The following is a 14,055-nucleotide window of genomic DNA, read 5'->3' on the forward strand; positions in this document are numbered from 1 at the left end:
CTTCAAGTCACAGAAGAGTGTGTCTCAACTTAGCTTTGAAATCCAAAGATCTCAGTCCTAAACTTTTTGAGAAAAATATCTCAGTCCTAAACTTTTTGAGAAAAATAGTTTTGAAAATGGTGAAAATTAGATTAAATTTTCAAACTTCCGTTTTGGAAATCGTGTATGGTTTTGAAATAAACCGCTTTGTCCCATGCCCCTAGTTTTTATAGCACAAGGGAAGATCCAGAGCCAAAGGTTTTTAGCATTTATAACATTCAAAACATGAAGGTTGCGGTCCGCGGAGATACGTACCGTGCACTAGAAGAGCAGCAGGCCACGTCGGCAAGTTGACCAGCTATACGCGGACAGGTGGCGGAAGGTGATGGGAAGCCATCACAACTGGATTTGAAGCCGGCGCTCGCCCCCCCTTCTGATGCTTGAGATCTCTGCAAGGAATCCCAACGAATAAAAAACCAGTGACTTCAATCTTGCTCAAGTCTTGTAGCTTCCTCCTTCCGCCAAAACCAGAATTTATATTCCTCCTCAGAAGAGAGCAGCAATGTAGAGAGATCTCACACAATTATCCCATATACACATGGAAGAAAGTAGACCTCGCTCTACAGGGACTAATTGTAGCAAGCACAATTTTGCTTCATAGCTCTACCTGTAGTACATTATATGTGGATCCTTCTCCCCCCAGCCATGGCACCGCAATGCCAGCGCGGTTGGCATTGCTAGACAACTCTAATCGGATCTGCGACTTCCGTCCGCACGCAGAGATACATATCCCAAATGGTGAAGAAGCAACCAGGCACAAATTACATACAGAAATCAGAGAGCTGCCCCCCTGAGCTTATTGGTGGCCACATCTCAAGATGGGGGCTAACCAAACTGCACATGAAAGAGCAATTGGTCAAGGCCGGCGAGCACCTTAGCAGTCGCCGGCCCAGCTTTCAAGCCGATGAGTTAACCCCACAGGAATACACAGATGGTAAGCCCGTCGTGCTCGTGGGGCCTGTCATTGGCCTTGTCACGAGTACGTCTGCCCGCATCCTTCTTGAGGTAGATAGAAATGCCACTGTGGAGATGATTCTTCATAGAGAAGAGGCATCACCCATGGGCTATCTCACAGATGAAACTCTCTCTGAGAGACTCAAGTCTGGTTCTTCGCAACAATTGCTGCGCGGCTCCTCCAGCCCGGCTTGGCTCCGTGTGTCGAAATTCAAACGAGCTTCAGCTGCAAAGACCGTAATAGTCAGCGAAGAGCCGATCGGCTCAACAGACAACTCTGCGCATTCACATGGCGATACCTTATTCGATTCGCCAGATGATTCCACATCCTCAAAGAAGCATGGATCAAGCAGAATGCGACAGACACCCACATCGTCTCCATTGAAGCTTTGTGGGAAGCCAAGCTCAGAAAACTTGCAAAGAGATTCCTCTTCTAGAAGGATTTTTGTGGAATCAGGGAAAACAGAGAATGAGACAATGGAGGAAGGTGTAAATGGGAAGGATTCCGCTGACTCTTTCTCCATTACCAAGTCTAGAGAAAAAGGGAGTGCCAAGGGTGTGAGAGGGAACAAGGCATTGCCCAAACGAGGTTTGCGGTCACGATCTTTTCTGGAGGTATGGTGGGGATCGAGCTTCAGCTCTGCTTTCAGAAAACAGAGCATTCATTATCTCTCTCAAGGTATTTTCCAATTTAGAGATGGTGGCTAATTATTTTCTTCACATGAGCTCAATGTGTGTGTGTGTGTGTGTGTGTGTGTGAGAGAGAGAGAGAGAGAGAGAGAGAGAGAGAGAATTAATTACTATGGGGTAGGGAATATTGACGACCACATGGCGACCGGCGGAGGGAGTCAATATTATGGGACAATGGTCATTAAATGACCATTCCTGGCCGTCAAGGTCGCTGGGAGGGGGCCCGGGGGCTAAGTACAAAGACTCGGATTATCCGATACAGACTACAGTGGTTTAGTCCTACTGTCTACGTCAATTGCAGGTCATCGTCCAGTGCTGATTTGCCATACAATCCTTGGCAGTGATGATTATTCTGAGCAATATCATTGGCGGTGATGATTATTCTGAGCACTGAGTTGTGATGCGATCATTGGTAGAGATGATTATTCCGAGCTCTGATTTGCCATGCAATCATTGGCAGTGATGATTGGCAATGATTGGAAGAGGTAGTGATCATTCCGCATGTTGAGCTGGACCTACTATTGGTCAACTCTGCCTCTCAGATTCTGGGTGATGAGATGTCGTTCATCCAACAGCCCTCCACACTGATTTCGTCCAGTAATGGCAGCGCGATGGACGGCCAGGATGGCCTGCCCCCCGGCCAGCGACCTTGACGATGTAGAGAATGGTCCCTTAGGGACCATTCCTTGGAATCCCTGCGACCAAAGGGCGATCGGTGGAGCCGGGAGTCCTGTGGGAGCACGATTGCAAGGAATGGCGGCCGTCAACGGTCGTGGGGAGGAGGGCCACCGGTTCAAGAGGTCAACCCCAGGCAGGCGACCAGTTCGTAGGCTGATGTGTCAGCATTCCGTGCATCTGCGATTCTGCATACTGAGCTGCAGGCAAACAATTGGCATGCAGACTGTGTACATTCCCAGTGCTGAGCTGTCCAGCATCGAATGATTGCAAGCACAAATTTTGCCAATAAAGATGAGGCGATGGACGGCTCTGATCTGCTGCCCCCCGACCCACGACCTTGACGGTACCTATGATGTAAGAAGGATGCTATACATACATCATGAGTCACATTGTGGGCCGTAGGTGAGGCACTCCAATATAATATATGAGGTACGCATACACAATACATCAAGAGAGATGGATGTGGTATACAAAATGGGACTCCGATTATGGGAGGCTCATGGTCTTCACAGCTTGGTGTCTATCTTATCCATAGCGAAGAGACAAGGAGGCTTTGTCCACTCTCTATCAGCACCTCACACCGATGTGCCCTCTCTAAGTAATCTCTCCTTCAGACATCATCTCTTGCGCAGATGAAGACCAAGACATCTCTATTTAGGGTAGTCCATAATACTAGACAATAGTAGAAGCTCCCTCTCTCCTCATATAGATTGGACAATGGCATATGAGGTGCTCTCCAATCTATGCATCTTATTTGCAAGGCAAGCATAAACTAGAGGCACTTCAATGTGTCTCCCTGCCTATTATCTCCTTCTAGTGTGAGGATGTATCAATGTGACGAATAACACATCTCACTATACTATGTATGATGAAGCTTATGATTATGGTGTCTTGTGGATGACTACCACGAGTCTATACCTTGCACTTTCCTTTCACAAGAAGCTTTAGAAAAATTTTCATGTAGGAAAATGGAGTCTTTTTTAGTGTTTTTCATACAATGCATAACATCATGAGCTTCTGCTCGAGAGGCATCACATACCTAGCTAGGTACGATTGGGGGCAGGGGACCACCGGCCCCCCCATCGGGCCTGCGGTCCCCTGCCCCCAACGTACCTAGCTAGGTATGCGGTGCCTCCCTCACAGAAGCTCATGATATTGAGGTAAGTCACAATGTGAAAATTATTTTGAGAATTTGTCCAAAACTTATTGTGTTTAAAGGCGAACTTGGGCTTGTCATAGATTCTTCTAGCTATATGTATGTCTCCAATTGATTTTTTTATGGAATGAACATAACTATTTTCAAATTATAAGCTCTTGAAAGATAGGGTTATAGTCTTTTATATGCATGCGATCATGCACATATGCGCACACAGTCGAAATAAAGGGATTCTTTTTTTGAGGATGGCATATATAACATTCATAAGGTTCTTGTAAAATAATTTTCTCTCACCAGAATTCATCTAGATCAGCCTACCCTTGATTCATGATAATTAAATGGAATTATATGTAATATGCAGGTGGTGGGAGTGGGAGCAAGGCCTTGAGTGTTGTCAAAGACATGGAAGAAAGACGTCCAAGTGTGTTCGTGTTTACAACATTAGATCCAGACTCACAATACAGAGTAGAGGTCAAGGATTGCCATGATGCAGAGAAGAGTAGCTTTAAGACCTTTCCGACAGAAGTTTCAAAAAGGTTTTGCATGGCAAGCATTAGTTGCAATAGTATTTTCATCACAAAGAAGACCATAACTCGCCTTGATGATCTTTGGTACCACCTTTCAAAGTCTATCAAGTCCAAGGAGATCGACCTTCTCATACACCTTGGTGACCAGGTACTCTACATTGTTTTAATGTCTCAACAATTGTCTTGCTTTATTAATTTTTGTTTCATGTTCAAAATATGCCATAAATAACTAAGGCAACTCAAGGTTTTACCCTTTCAATAGTTTGTTGCGTTTGCATAAATTTGATATGGTTGCTTCTTTGCCACCTCTTGAAGCACCTGTCAAACATGTTTATGAAGGCTGTATTTAGAATTTATTGTAACTTAATAAAATGATGACAATATTTACCATGAGCTATCAACCTTTTACAATTGGTCTTCAATGTGTATGTAATGCTTATTCAAGATACATAAAAATAAAATTTTATTCACTATAATTTAGTCATTAGCAAGCAAAGGCAATGTTGAGTGGCAAAATAGAACTCTCTCCAATATTATTTATTATCGTGCATAAAGGGTACTTGGAGCGTCCCTAGCTTATTTCAAGTTATTCAAGCTTATCTGACCTGTCTCCCCAATACAAAATTCACATGCATCCAAGCTTCAAAGAGTCTAATGCTCACCAGAAATTAACTTTCACACCAATGGTAAAATAAAAAATATAAAGCAAATAATCATTGTTTTATTGGTGAATTTTCCATTTTTTTGTATTCAATTTACTTTTTTTTTTTGTCTTTGCTCTAACAAAACTTAAAGATGGATAATATTCAATTTAAGTTTTAAAAAAAGAAGCATTAAAGTTCAATTTTGTGTGAAGAGTTGTCTCTTTTAGATTCTTCCATAAAAAGAGCATCATTGTTACTCCTTTATTGATACCATAAGTTAGTTCTTTGCTATTTATGCAACTTACATAATCCATATACCAAAAACATCACTAACTATGTTTGAAAAGTTTACAAAATGGAAGCAAAATATGTAATCATTTTTTGTAGTTTGGTTTCTCCATCCTATGGCATGCATGAATCTTCTATTGAGATAATCCCTCCTATCCTCATCGTGAGGGCAAAGCTACAGTGGTCGCCTATCACTCTATGTGAGCCTTCACGATAGAATTAGTAGAACTGATGGTAGATATGAATGACCTGAATGATGGGGAGCAAACAATTGGACCACCTAGCTTTGCCAACTCCTCTCAGTATAGCTAGTCCTTTATCAGAATATACCTTTATTAGGATGAAAGAGGAGGAACCCCTGGAGTGGCTACAAAGCATTGCCCTCCTCAATTATGCTCGGCTTCCATTGGAGCATAGGAAGGAGAATTAAATTTCTAACTTATATGAGGGGCCTCTTGAATTTTTTGAGTGACATGTGTGAATGCCCAATTCTCCTTCTTGTGCTTCCATTGGAGCACAGGAAATAGAATTAATTTTCTAACTTATATGAGGGACCCCTTGAATTTTTTAGTGACATGTGAATGCTGAATTCTCCTTCTTGTGCTTCCATTGGAGCACAGGAAGGAGAATTGATTTTCTAGCTTATATGAGGGGCCCCTTGAATTTTTTGAGTGATTTGTGAATGCGCAATTTGGATTCAAGAGAGGGAAGGAGGTGAGGTTCTTCTTGTCTGTAGTTTTCAGTGCTCATAAAAACATATCTTCAAGTCTGAATGACAAAGGGAAAGTTTCCAACTACATCAACTTCACACTTGAAATATGGCTTTCACACTAATACATGATTATTATTATGAATTAAGTTTGAAATCTTATTGAGATTTTTAAACATTAGCCAGCTAAATTTTCTTTGGTAATAAGCTTGAAAATCTTCCTACGACTAAAAAAAATTAGCATGTTAGGAATACACTAATTGTCACTTTTGTGTGCACATTATGAGAGAATTTTGGAAAGTTTATCTAAATTGGTGGCCGGATCTTACAGTATGCACAACAAACAAAAAATTCTAGGCTTGGGAAAGCAATAGCCATCTTTTCGATTTTAAGCTTTTAAAGCTCCTAACTTGATTGAAGTGGGCATAAATACGTCCTTTTTCACCTTGAATATGGCTTCAAGAACTAGCACAATAACATTGTTGAGTTCTCTATAGACAAAAAGATCATGGAAACAATTGTCAGGATTTCTTGATATTTTCTTAGAGAAACAGGAATAAGGAGAGTTTTGGGGGGGGGGGGGGGGGGGGGGGGGTGTTGGCGAGAGAGAGAGAGAGCACCAAAAGCATCCTTCACTTATTCAAGTGTTGGGATAATACAAGCTATTTGCCAAGCGAACCACATGAAGGAAGCACTTGACCATATATACATACATACATAAATAAATAAATATACATACACGTGTATGTATGTATACATGCACACACACATGTGGTTAGCATGGCAACTAGCTTGTATTTTTTGGACCTTTGAATAAGTGAATGATTCTCTCTCTCTCTCTCTCTCTCTCTCTCTCTCTCTCTCTCTCTCTCTCTCAAAGAAATAGAAAACATAAGCAAGAGATACAACAAAGCAAATGATTGTGTACAACGGTTAGTATGAAATGGCTAATGAGTGAGCGAGCATGATAAAGGGCCATCACTCTAAGTAAAATATGTCGGTGAAGTTCAATTATACTACTATTTGCAATTATTTTTGTATCCCCTACTTTGTACCACAATAAATTAGGGCAAGAAGTCATCCAGGTGTGTTCAGCTTGCATTCCCTCAAGCTCACTGCCATCTCCCATACTCAAAGTCCCGCTCAAAATCACCTTAGTTCTCTATTGCTAGGGACTTCAGATAGATATCTGCAATTTTGTCACCCATCCTCACGTACCTAAGGTCGACTTAGATAGCTAGGACCCTATTAGGAATGGAGCTCTAATGACCATTGACCTTTGACCTTGTACACCTAGCTCTCCAAATAGTATCTACAACCATGCTACCCTCATGTTACCATTGTAGCACCCTTGTACTCAGCCTCTGCACTCAACAAAGCAACCATGGGTTACTTCTTGTTGCTCCATGTGATAGTAGCACTCCCAACAAAAAACATAAACTAGCCAATTGATCATTGATCATATAGATAAAAAATGCAATCTGCATTTGTGTACCCATATATGTGTAACTTTATGCCAGGCACATAGTCTAAGATAGCACTCACATAGTGGAACGTGCACCTATTACATTCAAATGTTGCTTCTTGAAAATCCAGTCCAATTGTGTAAATCAAACCTAGTCATGAGATTGTGAAGTAGATCAAGCTACCCACAATCTGCTTGTATATGGTAGCATTCTCAATCACATTACCCATATTAACTTGTGCCTTCAAATTATGATCTAAGGGAATATCGATAGGCTTACACTATCCTTCGACAACATATCCAATGATCCAACCCTTTGACATAGCCATTGTAATAAGAGCATGACTACTAGCCATCTTAGCCATGAAGCTAAAAGTCCCATCATGATTAATGCCATAATATGTATCCAATTTAGTTTGCAACTTATTCAGTACATGCGCATGAGCAAAGCATCCAAAACATTTAAGGTAAAAAAATTATGTTGCTTGTAAGTAAACTTCTCCTCATGTGTCATATTATGTATAGTAGTAGGAGTTCTCTTCATAATGTAGACAACTATAGAGACCTCCTCAATCCAATGACAATAATGAGGCAAATATTTCAATTACTATTGTTCTTGCAACCTTTGCAATGCATGTAATTTGGCATATAATTTTTCTTTGAATTCCATGCTTTTCCAAAAAATGATGGACCAAATTGATAAGTACTCGCCCCCTCCACCTAACCCCGAGCACTATACAATCTTCCCATTTTGTTTCTTAGTCATAGAGTTTAGAAGTGAGTAACCACCTTACTTTTCTCCTTCGTGAAATACACCCATACATTCCTAGTATGGTCATCAAATGAATATGACATAAAAATTGCATCCACCCATAAGTGCGATCTTTAAAGGACCCCATGCATCAAACTGGACCCATTTCAACACATTCGTGATCGCATTCTTGTCCTAAGGAACAATGCCTTTGTTTGCTTTCCAGAATTGTACACCTCACAAGGTGAACCCCTGAGTCCCACACAATGTTGTTAGAGCTAGGATGGATACACCACCCTCTTGAGGCTTTTTTCAAGACAATACTTTATCCAATGAATGAGAGAGCTACCACTTAGTTTTTGAGGCAAGTAGAGAGCTAGCAGAAGCCAAAGAGAGTAGATCTTGGTGTGCACAAACGACATCATGCTTTACTACACATGATCTAAATAGATACCATGACCCTAACTCACCATTTATTGCCTCTCACATAAAGAGAGGAATCGGGTTTTTAGACACAATCTCTTGCATTTGTACATTAGAGAGACTTGGATCACACCCAAGCAAACTCTTCCACGAAATATATTATATTGCACAAAGCATTTCTTTACTATCTAGGGGCGGCTTCATCTAGAGACTAGGGTACATGGACACATCTATACCACACGGTAATGAGATAGCTCAGAATGTCATCACACAAATCAGAGACTAACGTGAGATGGAGAATTTGGTATGCAAATGCCAAATTAAATGAGCATATGGAGCTGATACACTATTTAGTTCACAAGACAGCCCACACTGAGAAGGATGACGGAGTCAAGGAGAGAACAGCTAGGCCACTTCATATTACTACCACCTCACGGAGGATGATATCCCCTCTGCTATCACCTATAGAGGAGTCACATTATGGAACATAGAGACTATTAAATGAGCACATGGGGCCGATACACTATTTAGTTCACGAGACATCCCACATTGAGAAGGATGATGGAGTCAAGGAGAGAACAAGTGGGCCACTTCATGCTGCTACCACCTCTAACGGAGGACGGTAGCCCCTCTGCTATCACCTATAAGGAGTCACATTACAGAACATAGGGACTATGCAAGCTTGTAGACGACCTAGAGAACTAGGGTATAAAGCCTATAGAGTACAACTAGTGGAGATCCAAAAGATTTAAGCGCAAAATCAAATAGCTTGGTAGATGTAGGTGGAGAAGGCCTTCTTAGACCCTTGAAGTACCTTTCATGGGCTCTAGCTTGGTAGTTGTAGGTGGAGAAGGCCTTCTTAGACCCTTGAGTTACCTTTCATGGGCTCTTCAACCGACCCATGCATCACATGCTATTGCCCCATCTAGTACCATACTGAGCTACCTAGATACATGCATCACATGAGTCTACCCCCTAACCATATAGTATTCACTACCCTGGAACTAGAGCATCATTTATTCATCATTATCCTTCTCCGTGTCCATTTTCACATCGCACTCACCTCAAAGCTTTTAGATTTTTCTAGTAGAGCTTTAATTTTTTTTGTTATGTTGTCATCTTCTTAAATTTTTAGAGTTCACACTCATGTATATCGATTTGTCCCATAGGCCGACTTTGGCATTATAAAAGTATTATCTTTCTCTCTCTCTCTCTCTCTCTCTCTCTCTCTCTCTCTCTCTCTCTCTCTCTCTCTCTCACACACACACACACACACACACACACACACACACACACACACACACACACACACACACATATGTGAGTTTCAAGTTTTGGGGAAGTAATTGTGTGGTGAAGGTTTGTGAATTTTGCCTCCTTAAAATAGCTAAGTTTTGAATCTCTCCAATTTTACTTGATGTTGTTTGCCGTGGCTTGGCTAGTATGATTTGGGCTCATCCCAAGTGTTGAGGTTTGATTCCATGGGTTTTTCTAGGTGGTGATTTACGCTTCCCATGCTAGGGTTATACTTTCCAAAGAATTATTACATAGGCACTTGTGCATATTGCTTACATATTTCATTGCCCACCGTTGTGCTTGCTCTTAACACAGTTGCATATAGTTGTAAACCACCTAAGTGGTGCTTACTATCTACAAGGTGGAGGTGTCCAAGAAATGGTGATAGGGAGGTGAAGAAGCTACCCCTTGGTAGCTCCTATTCTCTACCCTCATTTGGTGTCTTTATGAAGGATCAAATTCAAGACCTTCAACTTACAAGGTCATAGGGATAAAGTTGGCACCGAAAATGGCCAAATTGTTGCAAGAGCTCTTCTATTTGATCACTAAAGAAGAGAAGGTATTGTCCCATGGCTCAAGCCCTATTAGAATCATATGCCTAGATATCGCAAAAGCAGAGCTCGAGAAAATAACCTTATGTACAGCTAACTATTAATCAAAACTTTCTACCACTAAGTCATGAACCTAGGCATAGAAACCCCAAGCTAGTGGTATTTTGTGATGTAATTATTGTTGTGGGCACTCTCACAAAGAAAATGAGTGCCTTGCAAAGTAAGGAATGACAAGTAAAGAGAGTAGCAGAGCTAGGTTAGGGCAGGGGGCCTTTGTAGCTATTGGTATAAGAAGCTATTGTGGGTCACGATACAAACAACCTCCATTCGGCAATGGGTTTCAATACCTTTGGCTCTTAGCCACCGGGAAGCCACCATGAGATAGGGTTGTCTCCTTGAAGAGTTCACTCAAAAATATGTAGAATAGCACGTGAGCTCAACAACAGGGGTTTATTTCTCTTATGAACTTACAGAAAATATACATACAGAAGGGTGCTTTAAATTGAAAAAGTGAAAATTTTAATACATAAGGGGTCTTTTTGTTGAGAAAAGTGATACAGAAGGGGTCTCTATATACCTCAAAAAATGAAGAATAGGGGGTTTGATAAATACTTTTTGAATGCAGGTACTATACAAGATCTCTATATAGTGAACCACCCCCCCTCGAGTTTGTCTCTACTCAAGAAGAGGTGGAAGATCTCCATCTCCCATGCCTTTGTGACAGCTCACCATTTATGGTGGGTGAGCCTCACATTTGGCCTTCTGATGTGTGATGATCCCAATGCTCTCTGGGTATATAGGGGTGAATATAAATCTCTATACTAACAATCATACCATATATTATAGGGCATCGTCCGAGATCCAAAAAGCTTTCCTTAATGCACTCAATGAGGGAAGGTTTGTATTGTTGTCATATGTAGAAGTGAGGCTAGTTGGGTCGTGATCATATGGGTGCCAAAGGGTCCATGCATAGTGAAAACGATACAGGGGAGAAGAACAAAAACAAGAAGGAAGCACCACAATGAATTGGCCAAAACAGAGAACTTGTTTGGCTAGTACTCGAGGGGTGCACTATGTAATCATGTTAATCTACCACGTGAGTTCAACGGGAGGGGTTTTAAAATGCAAATTTTTTAAGGCAATTTAATAGAGATACATAAAATAAGGGGTTTTTATATTCGATTTTGGAAAAGATTCCTAAATTAAGTGGTCATTTTTTTCATTCAAACATGTTATAAAAAGGGTTTTCTATCTACGTTGCAAAGGCATGTTATATACGGGGGTATTGAATAGTGCGTGCCCTGAGGGTTGGTACACACATTTTGGATACCAAATATAGGGTGGAGAGAGACATTTGGGTAGAGTAGGGTATTTTGACTCACAAGCTTGCAAGGGACATAATCTGCATAATTCGAGGAACTCTTCTTTGATGCCCTCAATAGCCTATCAGACAATGGAAGAGAGCTAAGCCAATTTTCTATGATGATGCAAATTTCAAATAAGCTTGGGACGGGCATGAATGAACGCCGTGCCCTCCCTTAGAAAGGAAATCTTTTGTGTATGGCGATCAATATGAATGGTGTTCTTTGTTGGAATTAGGGTTGCAGAGAAACGTGCACAGCTTGAAGAAGACGAAGAAAGCTCAAAGCACACAACAGAGAGTGTATTACTTAGTGTGCAATAGAAAGATAGATAGCCCAAGAGTGATGGGCGTATATACAATGCACGGGGGGAAAAACCTCCTAAAGAGGGAAAAATTGCCCGAGCGGTCCTAGTGTTCACACACATCACTACCACATGTATATGGTAACAAATCCCCCCTGGAGTGATGCGATGAACGAGAGCTAGCACATGGGTAAAGGGAAGTGCCATGCCCTAGGACATGATCAGTCCACAAAGGGGAGTAAGCCCAAAGCTTTGCAGAAAGCTTCGAGCTTCTCACGAGACAATGACTTTGTGAAAAGATCTGCAAGGTTGTCCTGTGTTGGCACATAAGCCAAGCTGATCTCTCCTGTTGAGAGCCTCTCCCTGACATAGTGTTAATGCAAATCAATGTGCTTTGTGCGAGCATGAAAAACTAGGTTCCTCGCAACTGCCAATGCGCTCTGGCTGTCAGTGTAGATAGTGTTGGCAGTGTCCTATCCAACACCCAAATCAACCATAAGGCGTCTGAGCCATACACACTCAACCGTAGCTGTGAAGACTGCCCTGTACTCAGATTCACAACTAGAAGTGGCCACAGTAGGTTGCTTCTTGCTCAACCATGATGTACATGAATTGCCAAGCATGAAACAAAAACCACTTGTGGACACTCGCGTGCCAAAACAACTAGCCCAATCTGAGTCCGAAAAAGCATGTAAGTCTCGCGGCAATGATCCCCCCATGGGATAAAACAAGCCAAGATGGAAAGTGCCATTAAGGTAGCGGAAAATCCTCTTGACAGCCTGCCAATGCTTAGATCTTGGGCATAAATCTACTGACTTGTGAGACTGCAAACTGAATATCCGGCCTCGTGTTGCATACATAAATGAGGCATCCAACAATCGTTTGGTAAAGAGTGACATTTGCACGATCACCAGCATCATGAAGACTCAATTTTAAACCTGTTTCCATGGGAGTGGCATTAGGTTTGCAATCCTCAAGTCCAAACTTACATAGTAATGTCTCTATGTAACTTTTCTGACACAAGGCAATACCATCACACTGCTTAAATTGTACACCCAAGTAATGATGCAACAGCCCCAAATCTTTCATCTTGAAAGTAGCTTTCAAATCAGCCTTAAATTCAACAATATGTCTCTCATTTGGTCCAGTGGTCAGCAAATCATCTACATAAGAACCACAATCAGAAGTACATCACACTCACGCTTTACATACAATGAGCTTTCTGTTGGACTGTTACGAAAGCCTTGTTTGACCAAATGAGTGTCAGCTTTCTCATACCAAGCACGAGGAGATTGCTTCAACCCATACAGAGCCTTCTTACATTTGCACACTTTGTCCTCTTGTCCTTTCTTGACAAAACCGCGAGGCTACGTTACATAAACTTCCTCAAATATGTCACCATTCAAGAAAGCAGTAACAATGTCTGATTGATGTACATCCCAACCAAAATGAGCTACCAATGCACATAGAAAACGCACAGTAGTCATATGACAAGTGGGAGCAAAAGTCTCTATAATCTATGCCTTTTTGTTGTGCATAACCCTTTGCAACAAGTTGAGCCTTATGGTGATCGATCTCACCATCCGGCTTGTGTTTCAACTTGTAAACCCACTTCGTACCAATGGCCTTTTTGCCTGGAGCCAAATCACATAAAGTCCATGTGTCATTTTCTATAAGTGCATCATATTCTGATTGCATGGCAGCCATCCAATTTTTTGAATTTTGTGCTTCATCAAAAGACAGAGGTTCCTCAACATCATGTAAGCTAGACACAGCCAAAGCATAACAATCTGATGCATAAGATGCATGGCTAAAGCCTGAACGAGTACGACTAGACAAAGGTCATCCAATTTACCGTCACGCAATGTATGCACCAACCATTTTGGCATACCTCTAGCTTGCTCATTTTTAGCCCTTTCCTCATCAAGTACATCATGTATATCTGCATCAACAATAGGCTGATTTGTAACATTTTCTAAAACCTCGATAGGTTGTACATTTGCCTCATTGAAATCTACATTCGAACTTCCACCACTAAAAAGAGGCAACAAAGTGTCATAGATATCATGTGAGCTTAGATTACTGTCTCTAGTACATGACAGCAAGGGTTGAACAGAATCTTCCACAAACACTACATCCCATGAAACTAGAATACGCTTTGTTTGTGGATGATACAACCCGTAACCTTTGCTTTCAGCACTATAACCAACAAAAATACA

At 41.4% G+C, this 14,055-nt stretch overlaps 1 protein-coding gene across 2 annotated transcripts in view; it reads left to right on the forward strand.

Annotated features, from left to right (window-relative positions):
- The first annotated feature begins 334 nt into the window (after nt 1–334).
- LOC147418234 (uncharacterized) overlaps nt 335–14,055 on the forward strand; it is a 94,315-nt gene continuing 80,594 nt past the window's right edge. Inside the window, exons 1-2 of one of the 2 annotated variants that reach the window (XM_086506751.1) lie at nt 335–1,672; nt 3,879–4,192. In XM_086506751.1, the coding sequence (XP_086362877.1) occupies nt 775–1,672; nt 3,879–4,192 (1,212 nt within the window). In that variant the 5' untranslated portion in view covers nt 335–774. The remainder of the gene's footprint in view (nt 1,673–3,878; nt 4,193–14,055) is intronic. The other variant, XM_086506750.1, reaches the window with a different exon arrangement.

Source organism: Adiantum capillus-veneris, chromosome 30 (genome assembly GCF_014529385.1).
Source record: "Adiantum capillus-veneris isolate H3 chromosome 30, ASM1452938v2, whole genome shotgun sequence".
NCBI lineage: Eukaryota > Viridiplantae > Streptophyta > Polypodiopsida > Polypodiales > Pteridaceae > Adiantum > Adiantum capillus-veneris.